General features: G+C 47.3%; 1 protein-coding gene across 1 annotated transcript; it reads left to right on the forward strand.

Annotated features, from left to right (window-relative positions):
• The first annotated feature begins 5476 nt into the window (after nucleotides 1–5476).
• On the forward strand, nucleotides 5477–13806 carry LOC142087487 (G-protein coupled receptor 83-like). Its single transcript, XM_075161789.1, has 4 exons — nucleotides 5477–6953; nucleotides 8477–8602; nucleotides 10903–11036; nucleotides 11554–13806. Exons 1-4 carry the CDS (start codon nucleotides 6576–6578, stop codon nucleotides 12176–12178), a joined length of 1263 nt encoding a protein of 420 aa, XP_075017890.1. The 5' UTR covers nucleotides 5477–6575; the 3' UTR covers nucleotides 12179–13806.
• The last annotated feature ends 6245 nt before the right edge of the window (nucleotides 13807–20051 follow it).

Here is a 20051-nt window from a genome sequence, read left to right on the forward strand (position 1 = left end):
TGGACTCTTCCCCATCTAAAACCATTGGCAAGCCTGGCAACAGCAGGAACTGGCAATTTCACGTGCCTTTAAAGGTAGTGCAAAGAAATTAATCCGCCTCCCTGACAGCCCTGTTAGCTGGGAAGAAAGTTTTGCAGCAGATTTGCAGTGGCTCGGCGCGAGCTCCTGGGTAGGGGTGTTCTGCAGTAAGTTCTGCAGCAAGACCCCTGGAGGGTCTTTTTCCCAAGTGGTTTGCTGGGTCTCCTGGAGGGAGTAAACGGGCGTGAGGATTTCGGGAAAGGAGTTTGTGCACTCACGTGCTGAGCTAGGATTTGGCTTCTCCTGTTCGAGAATCCCATAGTAGGAAGAGTAGGTTACTGGGAGAGATACAGGGCTTTACCTCCTAGTAGCTCCCTCAGAAGTGAAGGCCCAAAGGGCTCAACTGTCTTAAATAATTTTCCTCGATTTTGCAGACATCCAAACTTTGATTGTAGGCCAATACCGATGGACTGTCCCTGCCTGTGAACTTCTCGTGTCGTGCCTGGGTCGTGCTGAAGGCAGAGAGTGACCCTGAGCGCCGGAGCGTGAAAAGGGAAGCGGGAGGACAGCCGTTTATTTCAGCGTATTTAAGGGAGAATTGGTAAAAACAATGACCAAAACATACCTTTCACTCTGAGAGTGGGGGCTGAAAGAACCTGAAACAAAGAAGAAATACTGTAAGGGGTTGCCTACCAAAAGCCACTGTTCTTTACCGCAGATTGCTGGTGCCGGAGAACAAAGCCGTTCACCTGCAACACTTACTTGATTCTTAGCAGGTCCTCGATGGTGCTGGGTGTAACGCTGGCAGCGGGTAACGGTGTGTTACCACAGGCAACAGCAGCCCTGCAGCTCAGTGCTCTCCATCCCCCTCCGTGGTTCTACCCTTTCCCTTCTGGGGAGCACCTCTCCACCAGCCTTTCCCTTCTGGGGAGCACCTCTCCACCAGCCTTTCTGACGTTGCTCATCAGGCCGCGCTTCTCCAGGGCAGCCTCCTCTGCCTGGGCGGACGGAGCCCATCTCCTCCACAGCCCCAGCTCCAGGCTGCCTGTCTGTACTCCTGCAAGCCAGAGGCACTGCCAGCAGCTCCCTTGGCCAATGCTAAATGATTGAAGAGCTTTAGTTCAGCATCCACGTCATTAAACATGGCATTAATTGGACGCTGAGACAGATCTGCGGACGTCAGGATGTGTAATCATTTGCAGGTCACACCTGCAGGGATCCTGTCTGGGTCTGACTTTAGTCACTTTGACAAGAGATACGGGTGCTGCACTTAGCAGAAAGGGCTCCCGTTTTCGGGCTGCACTGAATCATTTAAGTGTTCACAATGCGAAGATCAAACTGCGACTTGCTAGACTCCCTAAATAAACCTTATCTGCACCAAACACACCCATCAATTTTACTGCAATCAAGCAGATATAGAAGGAATTAGTTGTCAGGGAACGTTTCTAATTTAAATGTTAGCAGCTGTTATTATTTCAGGCAAGTTTTATGATTTTGCCTGAAAGTCTGCTCTCAGTAAATTAAAACGTTTTGTAAAAGCTGTATGATATCTGCAAAGGCTCTCATATCGAGAGGGGAATGCAAGAGAAAGCCCATGGTGAATAATGTTAGTGGGGATGAAGGAACCCACCGATAAAACTCGTGTTGCCAACTGCTGTGGGCCGAGCAGATCTTTTCCTCCCCAGGAGCCAAACCTTGGTGTACCTGCACAGAAAAGCGTTCCCCAAAGCTTTTGTGTCCTTACACCCCAGAACGCCCTCGTGGTGAAAAAGGGCTCTGAATGCCTTTCAGAGTAAATGCCCTTTGGAGTATTGCTTCTGCCTGTGGTGCCAGTTGCAGCCATGCCCGTGGGGCTGCTCTGGGCGGGCGCTGGCGCAGGCTCTCGGCCGGCTGCGGTCCCTCCCGGCGCTCCTCGCGCGGGCACCACAGCGGGATGCTGCTGCTCGGCAGGTCTGGAGGTGGCAAAGCTCACCTGCCTTCCCCTGCCTTCAGACGCAGTCTCCTGTAGGCTTTACTATTGCCGAGACATCGAAGCTGCTCTGCACGGTAAACAGCCCCTAAGTGAAATATATTTGTGATTTTGAATTGTAAGCATCTGTCTGAATTGCAGAGCTGCTTTATTTAATTTATTACTGGGGTATTCGGTCCATTATTGCTAAACGTGGTTTATTTATTAAGTCTTATCAAGTCCATGAAATGTCCTGCAAGATTTCTGTGCCTGTTCATCCCACATTTTCTGAGTCACAAAAGCAGTACTAGTCATTGCAAATGAAGAGGAATACAATGTCCTCAGTGCATTAAAGCAAGTATTAATAAAAGAAAAAGTTCCTGGATCATGATTTTTGAGGACTGTCCAAACTCTTATTTATAACACACCTTTTGAGGGAAAGAAAAAAAATCTACGGGTTGATATATAGCTCTCATTGTTTCTGTTATTTATCAAACCTGTATTTAAAACAGAAAAGTGTAAACTATTAGCTTCTCTAGGGAACAGGAATCTTTCGAAGAGCTGCCTGATGCAACAGGCACACTGAATGAATTTTTCCTCATTTAGGCTTGGGAATTTCAGCTGTTGAATTCTGTCCCTCTGGACAAGGCTCAAGCACTGAAACTTCCCGTCTACTCTAGCTGCTTTCAACTCTGAATGGCGAAGCACAGACATTTTCTTCTTCAAGCCAGAAATCTCATTATTGCACCAGAAGACCTTTTTTTAGGTTTTGCCACAATTTGTGTGCTCCCTCCTCTCTGCGGCACGATCCCTGGGGGACCCTTGCTTGGGAGGACAGAGGGTGCTCTTGGAGGCACAGCCGGTTTCTCTGTGGGTTGCCCTGTGGATCTCCATTGCATGTTCTGCAGCAGAAATGGCTCAAAAGCGGGAGCAGCTTCAAGCAGCAGCTTTTTCTCGAGCTGCTCTCACGACCTTTCCCCGCTGGTGTGGGAGGCCCGTGCTCGGCACCAGCAACGGAGCTCGGAGAAGGACGGATAGAGACGCAGACAAGAAGCTGAAAAATACACCTTTGGAGTGTGATGGGAACTTTTGCATTAGGAAAATGTTTAATGTAATGGCCTTGTATTCTCAGTATTTCTTATGCCCTCTTATGATGTCTTTACATGCCTCATAAATATGAAATATAATAATCTGCAGGGAGCTGTAGGATCAATTTTATTCAGCTTTGCAAGCTCAATACTCCAGTAATGAAAGCATTTTCTTTACATCTTCATGGGAGCAGACAGGGACAAGCATTCTAATACGTATACTACTAAGACTGCGGTAAGACAGCCTGGGGATACAGGCTCCATTACTATCATGATTGGGCTTATCATTAAGTACTGGCCAGTTATGAAGATGAATCATGTCTTTAGAAGCCACTTCTTTAAACTTATCTTAAATTAAGGTGCAAGAGTGAGCAGTCTTGACTCTGGGTGCTTTTACATACCGTACAATGAAAGTGACTGCTGAATTACCAGACTCATCTTTGTCAGACAGGACAAGTCCCTGCAGGCAAGTACGGGGAAGATACCATGAACCCTGGAAGTCCATTGACTCGTCCCTGACAGCCGACTTGGCCGCCCTGAGCAAAGGCAACGCAGTCTGTGCTTTTGTCCGAAAGATCATGCTGTCCCGTGTTACCGGTCATCAGAGACTTCACTGAGCGAGGAAGGTGAAGAGCAAGCAAAACACCGTCTAAAAAGAACCGTAGCGATGACCTGTGAAAATGTTCATAATCTGGTGTTTTAATGCTCCCAAGCAGGATGAAATCCCTACGAGCTTACAGATCCAGAGCCACCTACTCTCCTGACAGACTGGTTAGCTGCACTGGCGAGATGCAAGTTTATATTTAAAAAATGCCCGTGTCAGCTCCCAGGTAGATTACAAGATCAGGGCCAGGAATTGAGTCGGATTACGTGTGCTGACAACATGTTGTGTGACTTGCATCTGGTGGTAGCGTTGGAAAATTTTAACCGAGAAGTTCAGACCTTTCCTTGTTTTACCTCTCAAACTGTCAAATGTATGTATTTTATTTTTTTTAATGCAAGTGCTTTGGTTCTTTGGTATTTAGATTTGCTAGACTACTGACCAAACAAGGATCTGAGTTTTTATAGTAGAGCTCCGATTTCTTTGGCCCTTATCAACGCTCAGTCTACATTAGATCTATTCAGAAAATGAATCTTCAACTCAATTGAAATTTCAGCAATTTGACATTTCTTTTTGACACAAAAAGCACCAAAAAATGAAAATGCTAAATAATTTCATGAAAATGAAAAATTCCAAAAATTTTTGACTCAAGTAGTGAGAAAGCCAAAAATCTTCTATAGAAACAAAGGTTGACTCTGCGCAATTCAAATGGATGTGTGACAAACACTGAAGTCTGCTAGAAGCAGCTCAGAATGTTGGTGAGTGGATAATAACTGCAGCAAACCAGCATGTGATTGCTTAAGCTTTTGAACCTTCGACAGAATAAATCCGTTCTGCAAAGAACGCTGTAGTATGAGAATAGCTCGCCGTTGGCACACGGGGCATTCCACAACCAGCGGGTTTATGCATGTGCATCTAAATGCTGTTCTGCCAAGTCGTCCTTCTCACGCACGACAAAGAAATGAAAGGGAACGCTGGCAAATGGGCACGTCGTAACCACACAGCGAAGGAGCTCGAGGATGAAGCCCCGCCTGTTTCCACAGCCTCTGTAATGCCACTGCGGAGGTGCCCATGGGTGCTCGCCCACCCTGGAGCCAGCTGCGTCTGCCGCCGTACGTGTGTGTGTGTGTATATATACATATATACACATGGTGGCATTCACCACCGAGCCATCGGCAGCAATTTCTGATAGCCTGCGTCTCCAGAAAACACGTGCAGGGAAATGGTTGCTGTTTCTCCCTTGGTAGCAAGAGCCCTGCTTCGGATCTTGTGCGTGCCGCCGCCCTCCACCTTTACAGCTGTAAGCGATGTATCCATGATTTACCATCCTCCAAATAAAATCCTGACTGAGTTGATTGGTATCCTTCCACAACAGAAACTATGAAGAAAAAGGTGAAACCGCCCGCTTGCCGGTTCGTGCCCTGGCTCAGCCCCGGGGCAGGGTGCAGGCATGGGCCGGCTGTGGGCCAGGGGAAAAAGGGGTCTGGGGATGCTGAGGAAGGGCAGAGAAGCCTGGTGACTTCTCTGAAGACACATATGACAAAAACACTTACGGCAAAAGGCATTCTGTGTTGCCAAATGAATGCCGGGGTGCTGAGCCTGTCAAAACCGAGAAGTTGACTTTTGTCTCCAATCCCGGACGAAAACCTGCCTGCTCCCCGCTCAGCCCCCTCTGCGCCCCCAGCCCGGGGCGCGGGGGCTCACTGCAGGAAGGCAGCGCAGAAAGGCTCTTCGCATCTGAGTCTCTGAGCTTGGAGCCTGAGGCTGCTCTGCAAATGACTGTGTCTGCAAAGGAAGGAAGGAGAAGAGAAGGGATTTCCACCCGTGTTGCTGCTGTTTGCTCCTGCTCTCCCCCAGCTCCTGGCTCCGTGCACCGAGGGCCGAGCTGTGGCAGGAGTCTCCCTGGACACCCAGCAGCACCCTGAAACTTCTGTTCCCATTTTCAGGTTGCATTTCACTTTTTACGCCGTCCTCCGTGCCCCGGGAGAGCAAGAAGGGGACAATGCCAGGCACAAAGCTGGGAGCTCTCTGGAGGCAGAAATCCTTGGATGTTCTCTGCTAAAATTCTGGCATGGAGAGAAATAAAGATGCTGCGAATTAGTAAAGATGCTTCACCCCACGTGCTGTTGTGCTGGGTCCCCAGAAAGGAGGAGGAGGAGAGACGAGACAGGGAAGATCAGGGCACATCCACTCTCTCTGTATTTTGCTGCTCTGCTAGATCTGCATGTCAGACTCTCCCATCGTCTAAGTGTGGGGCTGCAATACCTCAGGATAAACTAGGAAAAGATACACTATTGGCTATTTCATATGCGGTGTGTCATCTGGCAGGCTGTGTATATCACAGGGAAAGCAGGGACCACTCAGCCTCCGAGCAAAGCTGCTTCAGTGTATAGCTCAGAGATACTTTGAGGATGGAAAGAAAAGGGAAAGGCTGTTCTTGCTGCTTTGATTCTGACAAGCTCTGAAAACTCTTGGGAAACAGAGATCTGACGGATGAAGGACTATGTGGAAAACCAATAAAGCAGATTTCCAAGGAGAAGTTGTGGGAGAGAAGCAGAACAGTGCCCAAAAGGAAATATTCACTAGGATTTCTCTCTAGGTGCAGAGAGAAAGTGTTTGGGGATCTCTGATATTTCAGCATCTGAATCAGCTTCTGTATATAAGACATACGGGTCTGAAAAAGAACAGCAGCTGGAGAGTCCCTGGAGCAAAGCTGACGTGTAATCAGCACAGGAGGAAGGACCCATTTATCAACTCTTTTATGTAGTTTGCAACCACGGGGCAGATTTTTAAAATGCAAGCATGTGTGTTTCCTCCTGCAACCGCCGACTTTAGCACCTGAGCTGCCAGGAAGGAAGGCAGAGAGGAACGCGCAGCTGCCCGGGGACAGGGGCAGCGCTGGAGCTTTGCTTCCCGAGCCATGAGCAGGCACACGTGGTTCCCTTTGCAGTACATCTCCAAGCCCTTCTGGAGGGCGGAGAATCACAACACGACCAACTTCTTCTCTGCACTGTACGGCTTCCCTAACCAATCCTTCTTCCACAGCGATTTGGACCTGGAGGACCTGGGGGACTTTGACAGCGGGACCAAGTACGAGGGCGAGTCCCAGAGCCGGACGGTGAAGGCGCTGCTGATAGTAGCCTACTCCGTGATCATCTGCATCTCGCTCTTCGGCAACACCCTGGTGTGCCACGTGGTGGTCAAGAACAAAAGGATGCACTCCGCCACCAGCCTCTTCATCGTCAACCTGGCCGTTGCCGATGTGATGATCACCACTTTGAACACCCCCTTCACGCTGGTGAGCATCCGGCTGGTCCGTGTTTTCTGGGGTCTGTGTGCCTGTCAGAGCTGTGAATACGTCTCGGGAATGGGCCGGTAACAGGTAATCCGCAGGGTGGCTTTTTGGCTCTCCCCCCTCTCCTCTGCCTGCTGGACGAGCTGCAGTCGTGCGCTGCCCGTAGTGGTGGTCTGCCTTCCAAAAGCCGTTCCTGAATTACCAGTTTGAATCCACCTTTTCTTAAATTGATCCTGTTTCTTTGGTGGGATTTCTCTGCCTTGCTCTGATGGGATTTGCATCCCTTGACCTGTTCAGGGAAAGGATAGTGCCCTCTTGTGTGTTTGCACAACAGTCACACATTAGGCACAAGTAATTAAATAACTGTAATCTCTTTTAGGAAACAGTTTTACATCAACTTCAAAGAAACAGCAAATTGCTACGGTTTCAGTGACAGAGTCATTACTGCTAGAGTTGTCTCTATGGGGAAATTATTAAATTAATTGCAAACAGATTAGCTAGTCTTGACTAATTTTCTGTGTGGATAGACGTTTTGTAGTAAACGTGCTTTATTTCAAATTAGCTTAATTGCTTCCAGAGTAAGTTACATTCATTTGGAATAAATATTGTGCAGTCAGGAATAACAAGGGAGTGAGACGACAACCATTATTTGGAATAATCTCCTCTGCAGAAAAGCCACAATAAGTAACACCTCTCTGGGAACTCATAGGAAATGCCGGGCAGTCTCGGGAGCTTTGAGCCCCCCTGCCCCCCTGCCCTCCCCGAGAGCGGCTGGATTTCATGCCCAGGTGGAGACGGCTCCCGAACCCGCAGAGGTCAGATCAACGGGGAAGGCAACCAGCCTGTGAAGCGCGGGTCGCTGTTCCAACTGGAGGGTAACATTTTCCTCTCCCTGTAACTTAACCGAGACCTCCGAAATTGCTGTTGATGGATCTGGCACAACGCGATGGGGAGCGTCGGGCGTGGAGCTCGGCTGCCGCCCGGCTCCGCCTCCCGCCCGGCGGGCGGCTGCAGCCGCAGACCCCCAGGGCGGGGGGTGCGCCCCAGACAGGCAGTCCTAGCTCAGAGGTGTCACCCCGCTATTTCAATGCCCCCAATGACTTTTTCTTCCATGAATTTGTCTCACTAAGTTTTGAACCCACGCAACTTTCAGCATCCACGAATTCAAATGTTTTGACAGTAACGGACGTTAAGGAGGCAAGCTACCAGCCTCGCCAAGGAGTTGAGCTAAGATTTCTTTACGTTTTCCAGAAGGACCGTGTTACACGTACACATGTACGCATGCACACCCAGACACACATACGCAGACCGCTACTCGGGCAGATTTGCTTGTGCAGTATAATAAATCTCACCTCTGTTTTAAGGCCTCTTGCATAGTCACTCTTTCCCCAGAAAAACTGAGTATAATGCATCTACAAAGCATAAGGAAACTGTATTAAAGCATTTCTTCCTTACCATACTCCGGGGAAGCCTATTTGCTGCTCTTCAGATCACACTGTTTTAATCCAATTCTGTCTGTTCTGCAGGTGCGGTTTGTAAGCAGTACCTGGGTTTTTGGAAAGCTGATGTGCCACGTGAGCCGCTTTGTTCAGTACTGCTCTGTTCATGTGTCTGTGCTGACCCTTGCTGCCATCGCTCTGGATCGGCATCAGGTATGCAACGTACATCACCCCTATGTTTGCTCGAAAATAAGGCGCTAAATACATAGTTTTTTCCCCTTCAAATCCCAGTATCTGGAAACCTGCACTGTCTTGGGAATCAAGGAATGGAAGGGAGAACTCTAGCTTTCATGGCAGTGGACAAAACCCCCACTTTCTTTACAGCGAGGGTGATCAAACACCGGGACAGGCTGCCCAGAGAGGCTGTGGACTCTCTGTCCTCGGAGATGCTCAGAACCCAACCAGAAACAGTCCAGGGAGGCTGCTCTGGCTGGCCCTGCTTTGCCCAGCGAGCTGGACTAGACGGTCTGCGGGGGTCCCTGCCCACCCCAGCCGCTCTCTGGAGTACAGTCCTGAAGGCATGGCGGGAATGTATGCCGAAGTTCAAACACCAGCAAGCCAATGCATTTTCTCAGCATTTATTTATGAAGAGTCTTACGATTTTTAGGCTTGCCCCATTATTTTGGGATGCCTAAGACTGGAGGTAGTGAGAACTGTGTTCGCACTTTCAGTTCAAGATGAGAAATTTTCATCTCCTGCCCCTGCGCCAATACTTTTTTGGCAAATACCAACTAAGAAAACCTTACGGGTCAAGCAATGATAGCAAACCGAAGGCTTTCCTTGAAGTATAATACAGTTCGTAATTTTGCTTAAGTTGATAAATGCTGTGCACTGGCAGAGCAGATCCTACAAGGTGCGCTCTCGGCAGACCATGTATTTTTCTTGCAGTGCTGGAGTCACAGAAACGGTTGTTACTGAAAAGCAAACTCACATGATAAATGACATGGCTAGATGCAGTTCAAAACGGTAACGGATTCCACTCTGATCGTCTGGGATGTGCTCCACCTGGTGTCAGAAAATTACAGTGACTGCCAGAGTATAGATCATCCATTTCTGTCTTTTTTACCACAAAAAGTTTGGTAGTCTGCCCATTCTATGTGCAACATTGCAGCTCCTGAAAGCAAAGCATTTTGATAATGATTGATTTTTATCAGTAGATGCTGGGTTGATTGCAAAGCATGGCTAGGTATCAACAAGTGTTTGTTTAATTAAGGGCAAACACAATTCCTGCCTTTAAATTCAGTGGAGTAGGTTCCTCAGAACTGGAGTTAGCTAGTATGGCCCAAGGAGATAAAAATAGAAATAAGGAGATGTCACTGAGCAAAGCGAAATCAACACTTGCCTCTAAAAATATTGCTAGTCCTGAGAGGTACCAGAGCAGACAGATGCTCCAGGAGAGTTGTAGAAGCTCGATTAAGTCGATATTTATAATGAGACTAGAAAAGACATGCATAAAATACCAAAGGCTTCATCAGCCAAGAGATCATTTGGATGACATGATAGTTCTATTTTTAATTATCGTTTCATTGCCTAATATAATCATCCATAGTGCACGTAGCTCAACAGATATCTAGCCATCATGATCTCTGAAGCCACGCTGATGGGTGACACTGAGTGTGTTTCTCTGCTCAGGGCACTGGGCCAGCAGTAACACCTAATACTTGCACAACTCTGCATTTTCCAGCCCTTATACTCTCCGAAGTCCTGTAAAATGAGTCTCTCCTCTCTGCCTTTTAATGCGGGAGGGATGCAGAGCTGCTGCAGCGCTTCAAACTGCAGTGTGAGGCTGAAAGAATGACCAAGACGTTGTCAGATAAAATCATAGAATCATAGAATCATACAGGTTGGAAAAGACCTCTAAGATCATTGTGTCCAACCGTCAACCCAACACACCATGTCCACTAAACCATGTCCCTAAGTGCCTCATCTACAATAGAATCATAGAAAAGTAAAGTAGCCCTCCTTAGCAAACACACTGGACTACACCACGCTGTAGCCAGCACTGCACGGGGTAAGCTGTGGAGGTAGAAGAGATCAGCCTTCAAGTTTGTTAGTGCTACGTTAGCCAAAGATTACATTCAACCGTGGTTCTCGGGCATCTTGTCACTCTGTCTTGCAAGTCCACCAAGTGCCAAATGTTGTGAGCACCATGGCTGCCATCTGCATTGGAGACCTTGTCTGCAGTAATTAGGAGCCTCTTTGCACTCCCTATAGTACAAGCCTGAGCAGCCTCTTGGCTTTCAACTTGTGCCACGCTTAACATATCCATGCTGAGTATTCCTCGCTGTCCTGCAGAGCACACATGCTGTTTGCTTCTTACTCAATGATCAGCATGAAATGCTTGCTCCTGGACGTGGATAAAGCAAAGATGCATTCTTTTTTTTCTAAAGCTTGCAGCTCGTTTTTATCAATTGAGGACGTTGTAAATCCTCAGGATTGGTTGTTCTCTGCAGGTTATCATGCACCCTCTCAAGCCGCGCATGTCCATGGTGAAAGGAGGGATTTGCATCATTATCATCTGGGTTATGGCCAGCTGCTTCTCACTGCCTCATGCCATTTATCAGACTTTGACAAGATTTTATATCGGGTAAGATGTTTACACAGTGCTTTTTTCACATGACATATGCAGCTTAATCAAAGTCCCACAGATTCTAAGGCACGCATCTCTCCATCTGTGTTATTAAAAAAGAAAGTATGGTGAAACAGATAAGTCTTCCTTCTCTTTGTGTTTCTCACAAAAGGACAATGAAAATCAATGGAATTGCTTTCAGGCTGGCTGGTTAGTTGATTTTGGCTCAGAGATTCAGCCCTGTAGTTTGAGGCAGGCGCAGAAGAGAGGTGCTCTTCGTCCTTAGAGGGCGCGGACGTCAATAAGGATTGTTTTTTTCTTTTCCTGGAGATGTGTTTAAAATACCTTCACTGGGACCAAAGGTCAAACTTAAAGCAAAATTTTCCACTGAAAGTGGCACTTGCCCATGTTACTGAATGACTTCTGCTATCTGTACCTTTACTGAAACTTGTAAGAACGTCTGAGATGTTTGTCCTCCAGGTGTTGTGTGCATCTGGTAGTGGAATTGACAGTTCCTTCTCTCTTTGATCTTCAGGAACAGAACAATACGAATGGTCTGCCTCCCCAGCTTCCCTCCTCCTGCTGATCTTTTCTGGAAGTATTTGGACTTGACTACTTTTGTTCTCTTGTATGTCCTGCCCTTGCTTGTGATCTCCATCACATACACCATGGTGGCCAAGAAGCTCTGGCTGAGAAATGCCATTGGGGACCTCACCATGGAGCAATACTATGCCCATCAACGGAAAAAGAAGATGACGCTGAAGATGCTGATGGTGGTGGTGATTGTGTTTGCAGTGTGCTGGTTCCCCCTGAACTGCTACGTGGTGTTGATCTCCTGTAGGGCCATCCACAGCAGCAATGCTCTGTACTTTGCTTTTCACTGGTTTGCCATGAGCAGCACTTGCTACAACCCCTTCATTTACTGTTGGCTGAACGAGAGCTTCAGATCTGAGTTGAAGTCGTTGCTGTGTGTGTGCCGGCGAAGGAGTGCAGCCCAGAGTCACGCTCTGCAGTCCATCTCCCCCGCTTTCAGGCATGCCTGGGTTGAGAACTGCCATTATAACAGAGGCAACGCCTGCCAGAAGGCAAGGGCATCCTCCCAGAGGAACTCTGCAAAGACAGACATATCCAGTGTTCACCCAATTGTGGCAGAAAGCTAAACCCTTAATCTGATGGCCAGGCAGCATCATGTTGTAATTGCAGAATCATGGGAAAAACTGAGTTGGAAAGGACTGCTGGAGACCATCGAGTCCAACCTTCCGCCCAAAGCAAGCTAACTTCCATGTTTGATTGGGTTGTTCAGGACCTGGTGCAGTCAGGTTTTCAAAAATCTCCGGGGAGGGACTGCCCACACGTGGGCTCCAGAAGGAGGGGTGTCGAGTGAATTTTTCATTGGAACAGTCAGCAAAAATTAAGAGAATTCTTTAACAGCACACAAAATCTTCCATAGCTTAAGCAAGTAAGGAACCTACACTGATTATACAGAGGCCAACAGATGCACACTGTTTTAAAGTAGATGGCTGTTTATGCATATAGAAACACTGTATTGATTCCTTCCTTTTGTTTATTTGTAATTTGTTCAAGATGAATAATATTTATAGCCATTCTCATACTTACACCCAGCACATCTCAGCTGCTTACTCTGCTGTTACAGAAATGCCTCAGCTTTGCCCGTCCGCCTCCCTGCGAGCCAGGCGTGTTCCTTGCAGCCCTGCAGACGGCCGTGCCTGCCGGTGGAGAGGAAACATCTCAAAAATCACAACGGGAACACAGCTTAGAAGCAGGACAGCAAAAACTCACTCCATTTTTGCAGGCGTTCTTCTTCCAGTGGCTTGTTTTGTTCTGTAAGGGTTACTAGCAGTCTCCTTAAAACACCGCTTCTACTGCAGCCTGTGGTCAAGACAGAAATTATGCAAGTGGGCTTATTCTCAAGCACTAGCTAGCTGAGGAACCAACGCTTTCTTAAAACATATACCACCCGTCATTTGCTAAGGACTAAACTAATGCCGGCTCACCAAACACCACCAGCCACCCAATAAATAGAAATGGTTCCAGAGGAACTTGTCGGTTTTGCACTTTCTACCATGTTTCTTTTTTGATGTATTTCTATTACCTACAGAGGAGATACTAAATTGGAAGTCAAATGTTCACAGTCAACATAATTTTATGGAGCTTGTACCAGTGGAGACACCAGTTTGAGCCTGATGGCGTGACAGTCATGTCCACTGGTCCCAGCAGGTTAAGCTGGTTGACTTTGGGGCAGCTCCCGAGGCTGGATGGCAGCAGCCCGTTGGGTACATTCGGAGGAGGCCCTCAGGGACTGTGGGCTTCAGAGACCAACCTTCCCCCCTCACCTTCCAAATCAGGGGTGGTCAGTTGGCAGGCCAGGGATGGGAACTGGGCTGTGACCAGTTTCTCCAGCACTGGGAGCGCTGGCTCACTGTAGGCAAGCAAACTGGGGGTATCGCTCCGTGTGCGAGGGAGGGTGGACGGCAGACTCACGTAGGGGCTGTAAGGTCCACACAAATATGCTGCACAAATACAGCTCTTCACCTATTCCATGAAAAACTTCATGGTTAAGAATAAAACCAGTATGTGAGCACTCAGAGGTGGTGAAGTCTGACTTGCCTTGCCAGGCTGTATATAGAGACAAGAGGGCTGTTGGCCAGTAGGTACCTGTTCTGCTGATACATGTAGGGCTTCGCTACAGTCTCTAGGCTTTCCCTCAAGAATGTCTCGTGTCATTGTATTGCCTAAGAAAACTGTGTATCGCTATGTTTTAACACTGTTAATTGACATTTCTTTAGAATAAAGTCTAAATTATTTTCAGTTTCAATAATATTTTATTTTTTACCAGCCCTCAAGAGCTGTGTCCTTCCTGGCTTCCTTGTGGGACTGGCAGCCTTCCCTCTGCCCGGGCTGAGGCGCCGGGCAGCAGCGAGAGCCGCGTGGCAGCCGCTGAGCAGGGACCCTGCTTGGTACAGGTGGGACCCGCACTGTAACTCGAAGTGTTGGGAACAGACCTGCACTTTTTAAAACCAAGAGGCAGGAGACAGGAAAAGTTGGCACTAGATAAAAGAGTTCGTTTGTAAACCTCTATACACTCCCCCGCTCAATAAAACCGAGCATCTGATAATGTGCCGCAGCAATTGCCTCGCATACCGATACTTGCATTCCTGCTGCTCCTGGTGGAGATCGAGTCATTTCAGCAGCGTTTATCCTGTTCGAGCAGTGGCTCTCCATACGTACCGAAATAGCTGAGATTCCCCGGCACGTGGGTGCCTGGACAGCCGGCGCAGGCAGCTGCTGGTCTGACGGTCACGGTGGGAGCCAGCCCCGGCATTTTGGAGCTGGATTTGGATCAGCAGTCAGAAATATCAAGTGGGAGCATGTGGCCAGCCTCAAACTAATGGCTGTGAAAATTCACCAAAGTTGCATTTTTCTCTTCCTCGGAAAGAATAACCAGTTCCCTTATTTGTGTCCGTTCAGTGCTGGCTCGGCCTTCGTGGTTGTGAAAGATTTAGCCTCAAAAGACAGTGGAAGGAAAACGAGTTTCATCCTTCCTGTGCAAAATAATACTAATTACACTTCTACAGCGTGGCATTCCCTCTGAAGACGGGCAGTTTGCTACAGTTGCAAATCTGAGTGAAAGACTCTTTAAATTTGGAAATCAAGGTACAAAAATGTCGAGATGTGACCTGAGAATGTATTTGCATGTAAAAAAGAAACTGTGAAGCTGAGGAAAGAGAAGTGTAACGCAAACCTTGCTTTTTCCTAAGGTAACTGTGGGAAGGGGAGAGGACAGAAGCACACCGGACAAGGAACAGAGACCTCACATGGCTTGAGATTCGGCAAGACACAGCGGCATTTCCAACGCTTCAAGTAAACGCTCCCCTCTTACAAACGGTGATCACTCGTCCCTACCGCACGTCTGCAGGACTTACTCTGCAGAAGGATGCGCGTAGGGGAGGAAACTGAATTAGAAAAATCTCTTCAGAGAACAAGCACCCAAGACTCAGATATCTTCTCTGATTCACCTACGAGAAATGTGTTTAACAGACTTTCTCCTGTGGGCTTTAACATGTGAGCCTTTATTTTGTTTGCACTAATAAAGAAGCGTAAGTGGAGATCTGAATGGAGCTGGCACAGTGGAGGCAGACATCTGCGTCTTTCATTTTATGTTACAAGTAAATAACAGCATAAACCTGGTGTTACTACTAAGTTGGTTTTTTTACTGCCTGGAAAACTTGGAATTCATACCACTGCAAATGGCATTTCCATAATGTAACTGTCTGGAGGATTTCTATAAACAAAATGTCATTTGTTAAAAAAACCAAACAAACCACAAACCCAAATACAACGTTGTTAAGGTGAGTAATTTAATGAAAGGTCTTCTCATTCAAAAGTTCTTCTTTTTACATTGGAAAAATTCAATGAAATTAAATAATGCAGTTTGCATGTATTTCCCACGCACTCCCAGAGAACTGCTAGAACTCATTACTCTGGAAAAAGTAAAACAAACGGAGTCTGTTCTTGCTACTCATCTTTTTAGTAGGACAGCAAGCTGGCTCCGGCTTCCTTCAGCCGTTGCACGGAGGGATGCACGGTGTGCACCACGGTCAAACCCACAGCCTGCCTGTGTGACAGTGGCGGGCGTGCAGAGGCGTCCCTCGCCTGGCAAGGTTTCTCTAAGGGACAGTTTGCTCCCAGATGGCAAGCTGACGTTGGTTTGCTAACTGCACATCCTATGCTAACCCTTACACAAGCAGCGCTTTCTTCAGTAAGAATCTGCCGTCTGGCAATGTTGAGCTGCTCTAAAAAAATATTATTTCCTTGAGGTGACTGTCAAAAGCTTACGTTTTTGTAAAAGTCTGGCAAACTTTGCCATCATTACATGCAACCTGCCGCTGGATGCTCTTGCTTTAATATGAGCTCTGTGAAAATGTCCCTCTGGTTGTAATACAACAAGATTTGATTCACCAACGTTTTTTGGGGGCTGATAACAGCCAAATAAAATATCTGGTTTAGGACCCTCTCTCTCCTGTGGGTTTTATTGGAAGAAACAGAATTAACTTTAAAGTTTTGGAAGGGAGATATCCCCTCTTGATTACATGCACGAGCATTAACAGGAAAGCATAGAGTGCTGCTCCTGAGAGCCTCAAAACCACGACCATGTCTGCATGTGTTTTGACATCTTTCAGCGTGAAAAGCCCTTTGCAAAAAGCAGAGCTATGATTACCCACATGAGGAGTCAGCACGGACGTGTGCCGACCACAAATGCCCTTTCGTTCCCGTGCGTTTCATTGCAGTTCCATGCAGCAAATAATTGGTCTCGGCAGCACTTCCCTTCGCCTGGGTCCCTCAATCCGGACGGGAGCATGGGCACACCTAACTTGAATTCAACTCTTATTCTCCAGTAAACACGTCCATGCGCGGAGGCACAGCCCGATTTCTTGTGCATTTCTCCCAAGTGCTCCTGCCGGGATCCTCAGCCACCTCATGGGTCCCCTTCCCCTCGCTGGGGACCTCGCTGCCTCCCTCACCCACCACCAAGCAAACAGGGCAGCCACTGCTGAGGCTGCTACACCTCTGCCGCACTTCTTTGAAACTGGTTAATGAAGTCATATTTATTTGGGAGTAACTGCTTGGTAACAACATGTTGTGATCGTGCAAGACCTGGTCTCTTTGAGCAAAGCTGGAAGTACGATACCAAAGTCTCAGACAGGCAGCCTGGTTGCTGAACTCGCTACACCAATTCCCAGCTCCACACCTACTGAAGAAAAGCAATATGCCAAATACAGAGCGTCCTGCATCTACATTAAAACGCTTTAGTGTTCAAAGTGTTAAAATTAGGCAACTCTACCAAAAGAAAAGAACATTTTATTGTCATCTCTGAAGAGCCGTTTCTGATATCTCTCCTTTTGAAGAAACTTTACAACCAGAACAATGAACTTGCAAATCATTTAACCAGCTCTGATCAGCTTCATGCAGCTCCAGAAGGGTCAGAGGACTCCCTTTCTTGAGAGGGGTCTGACGTGTGTAAATATTTTAAGTCACTGAATACAGTGACGTGAATGTAGACACCAAACGATGAGGCTAAGTACCACACAGTATCACAGCCGAGGTATTTTGTCCAGTTGTTTGTACCAGAAGGTGGGTTCAGGCAGAATAAAGATCAGTCCCTTTCTGTATGACATTGCTGCAAAACCTTTCAGCAAGAGTTAATGCACTGCAAACATCGGAAGGTCCCCAGGAGGCACAGAGCCGCACAGCTCGCCTGCCCCCTCCGCCCCGTGCCAGCCAGCGCAGGGGATGCCGGACACGGGGGGCTGAGCGTGAGAGCGGCCAGAGCACCCAGCGTCCTGCAGCCCAGCCGCCCGCACCTTCAGCCGGGGCTGGGCAGGGAGCAAGGAAACCAGCTTCCCCTCTACTCCGCTCAGACCACGCTGGTGCAGCAGGGAAGAAGCACGTATCTCCTTGATGCTGAAAGCAACGGCCGCCACCCTGGATACTGACCCGCGTGCCTGGGTTGTGGCTCCGTATTTTGTAGCATCTGACAGAGGTTTAATAGCATATGGCGGTGTGAGATGTGCTGTGAAACCAGAGCAAGACCTCTGTCAGAGCGGTTCCATGACAATGTTTTTTTCCTCACTTGGAAGTAAAAGATGTGCTCTTACGAAAGCTCGGTGAAGACTGATACTGTCGTGCGGCACAACAGAAACACCCGTCGTTCTGAGTAACACAGGTAAGGCAAGTTTGGCACTACATGACTTCTTTTAATATACAACTGTCTTTTTTATGTGCAAATAGTCTGCGCCATACCACATAATGCTGCAGAAACAACCTTACTTCTTTTCTGTGTAATACTTGAAAAAAAATCAGAGATCTAAAATTGACATTCCTTCATATGGATGTTTTTTCCTCCTCTAGCAAAAGCTAAAAGCAACAAACGCTGCTTCTTTTCCTTCCTCCATAACCTGACTCAAAGGTCCTTAAATGCAGCGGAAAAGCCCTCACTGATTTCAGGCGGCTCCGCGCCAAGCATCTGGCCCAGAAGACAACGTGTTTGCTCTGTGACTTGGCCCCAGCATCGGAGGGAAAGGCGGAGCAGGTGTCCTCACGTTCTCCTGGTGCAGGATGCAATGCCACAGGCTGGGGGGAATTAGTCACATCCTGAGCTAATAGAACTGCACCAGTTAATTGGATTCACTTCACAGAACCATTAAAGTGCAAAGCATTGTGGCTCCCTCCTAATCAAGACCAAATGCTTTTATTTTGAAAACCAGGGAGATGCAGAAAGAGGGAGGTATATGTAAGCGAGAGGAATGGGGAAATATATCCACCCGTAGAGGGTCACTCTCATTTTGTCCTTAACTCTGACAGAAGAAATCTGAAGATTCACTTGCAAGGCTGTCTACCTCCCAAACACATTACTATAAACATGTCAGACTGGTAACCTAAATTTAGACTCAGTTTAGGATTATTGCTATTCCAAAATAATCCAGTGCTCCTTTGTGGGAGATAAGCTTGCCAGTGGAGTAATTATTAGCTAATTGCGCAATTATTAAGCTGGTAAAACTCATAGCAACTTTACTTCTACTGTGGACCTTGTCCATTTTTTGAATTTTTGATCACTGACTCAGATTCAAGAATTGCTCCTTGTGGATGATTCTTTCTTTACAAGAAAGGTGTTAACTCTCCCGATGCCATCATTTGCACAGAGATTGGTGTCCAGTGAGGTGAGGAAGCGTGGACTCGCTATTTTACACGACACAATGAGAAGTCATCTTTTTTTCCTAGGAGAACAAAATTCTCAGATTTATCAAGTGGAAAATCCTCATCTGTGGCATCTGCGCTGCCCCTTAAACTGTCCCTAATTCATTTTCATTTTTAATATTCTCCTGACAAGAAGTGGACAAGAGTAAAAGGGATTTGTATTGACATTCATCTCATAGAAATCTGGTGTAAAGCTTCCCATTGATCGCTTAAAACCCCACAGGCTGTTCATTGGCAAGGTGTTCTGGGTGTGCCAGCACACATTGCCAGTGAAAGCAGAAAGGAGAGACCGCAAGGAGAGGCGCGAAGGACAGCCAGGAGGGACCGAGCTGCCGGCAACTCACGGGAGGCCTGAGGACCCGGGGGGTGGCACGCAACGCGTGCTATGTTATGTCCCATCTCTCCCCCGCTGTAAATCCAAAGGCCTGGAAGATTGGAGTCTATTTTTCAGCTGGAATGTGTCACACTGAGGTCCCGACATTATTGAAGGTCTTGTAATTCTTTATAAGATTAGCATTACCAACACTGCTCACTTACGTTACTTCTACAACTGCACTTCACTGTTTCAGCTGTTTCACCTTGTTCGTTTGCAAAAATGCAGAGGTTTATTTCTCTGTGGTTTGCTTTGCTTTATTCCAGAATATTTCAGCGGGGTATAGAACAGACGTTTCAAGTGAGAAAAACTGATTGCCCCCATCACTGCCCATTCAAACGTTACTGACCGACCTGCAGTGACTTGGAAGTAACTTCTGTAGGTTTTGCCTTGCTGATTCAAAGCTCACTTAGCACCTTATTTCCCAAAGGAAGTTTTACATTAAATAAGCATGAAAATATAGCAGGTCTCATCTACATAACAGCTTCCATGAAACCCAGAGCTGAGATACTAATAATTAATGACTGGTTCTGAATCAGAGTCACCGAGAAGCACAACAGCCAGCATCTTTAAACAGAATAACGAGTTTCAGGATGTTCCCAGTAGTGCTCCTGTACGTATACTGGAGTACTCCTACTAAAGACCCATATTAATAAAGTTTTCTTGTAGCATGCTGAGAGAGATAGAAACTGCTTTCTTCTTTTTCCGTTACCCCTACCTCAGACAAACGTTTGTGTTACATTTTAACTTTTCAACTGGGTCCAAATGTCCTATTTGTTTTTAGGGTGGATAAGAATCCCTGGCGTGTCCCGGGGCTGTGAATGACTCAGCAGGGAAGAGCGCGGGTCCCTCTCGGTGTCCGGCTTCGCGCGTGGCGCCCACCC

Source organism: Calonectris borealis, chromosome 13 (genome assembly GCF_964195595.1).
Source record: "Calonectris borealis chromosome 13, bCalBor7.hap1.2, whole genome shotgun sequence".
Lineage (NCBI taxonomy): Eukaryota > Metazoa > Chordata > Aves > Procellariiformes > Procellariidae > Calonectris > Calonectris borealis.

Coding starts and splice junctions, on each gene's coding strand:
- LOC142087487 (XM_075161789.1), top strand. CDS start 6,576: ATGAGCAGGCACACGTGGTTCCCTTTGCAGTACATCTCCAAGCCCTTC. Junction 8,603..10,902: donor TCGCTCTGGATCGGCATCAG/GTATGCAACGTA, acceptor TGTTCTCTGCAG/GTTATCATGCACCCTCTCAA. Junction 11,037..11,553: donor TTGACAAGATTTTATATCGG/GTAAGATGTTTA, acceptor TTTGATCTTCAG/GAACAGAACAATACGAATGG.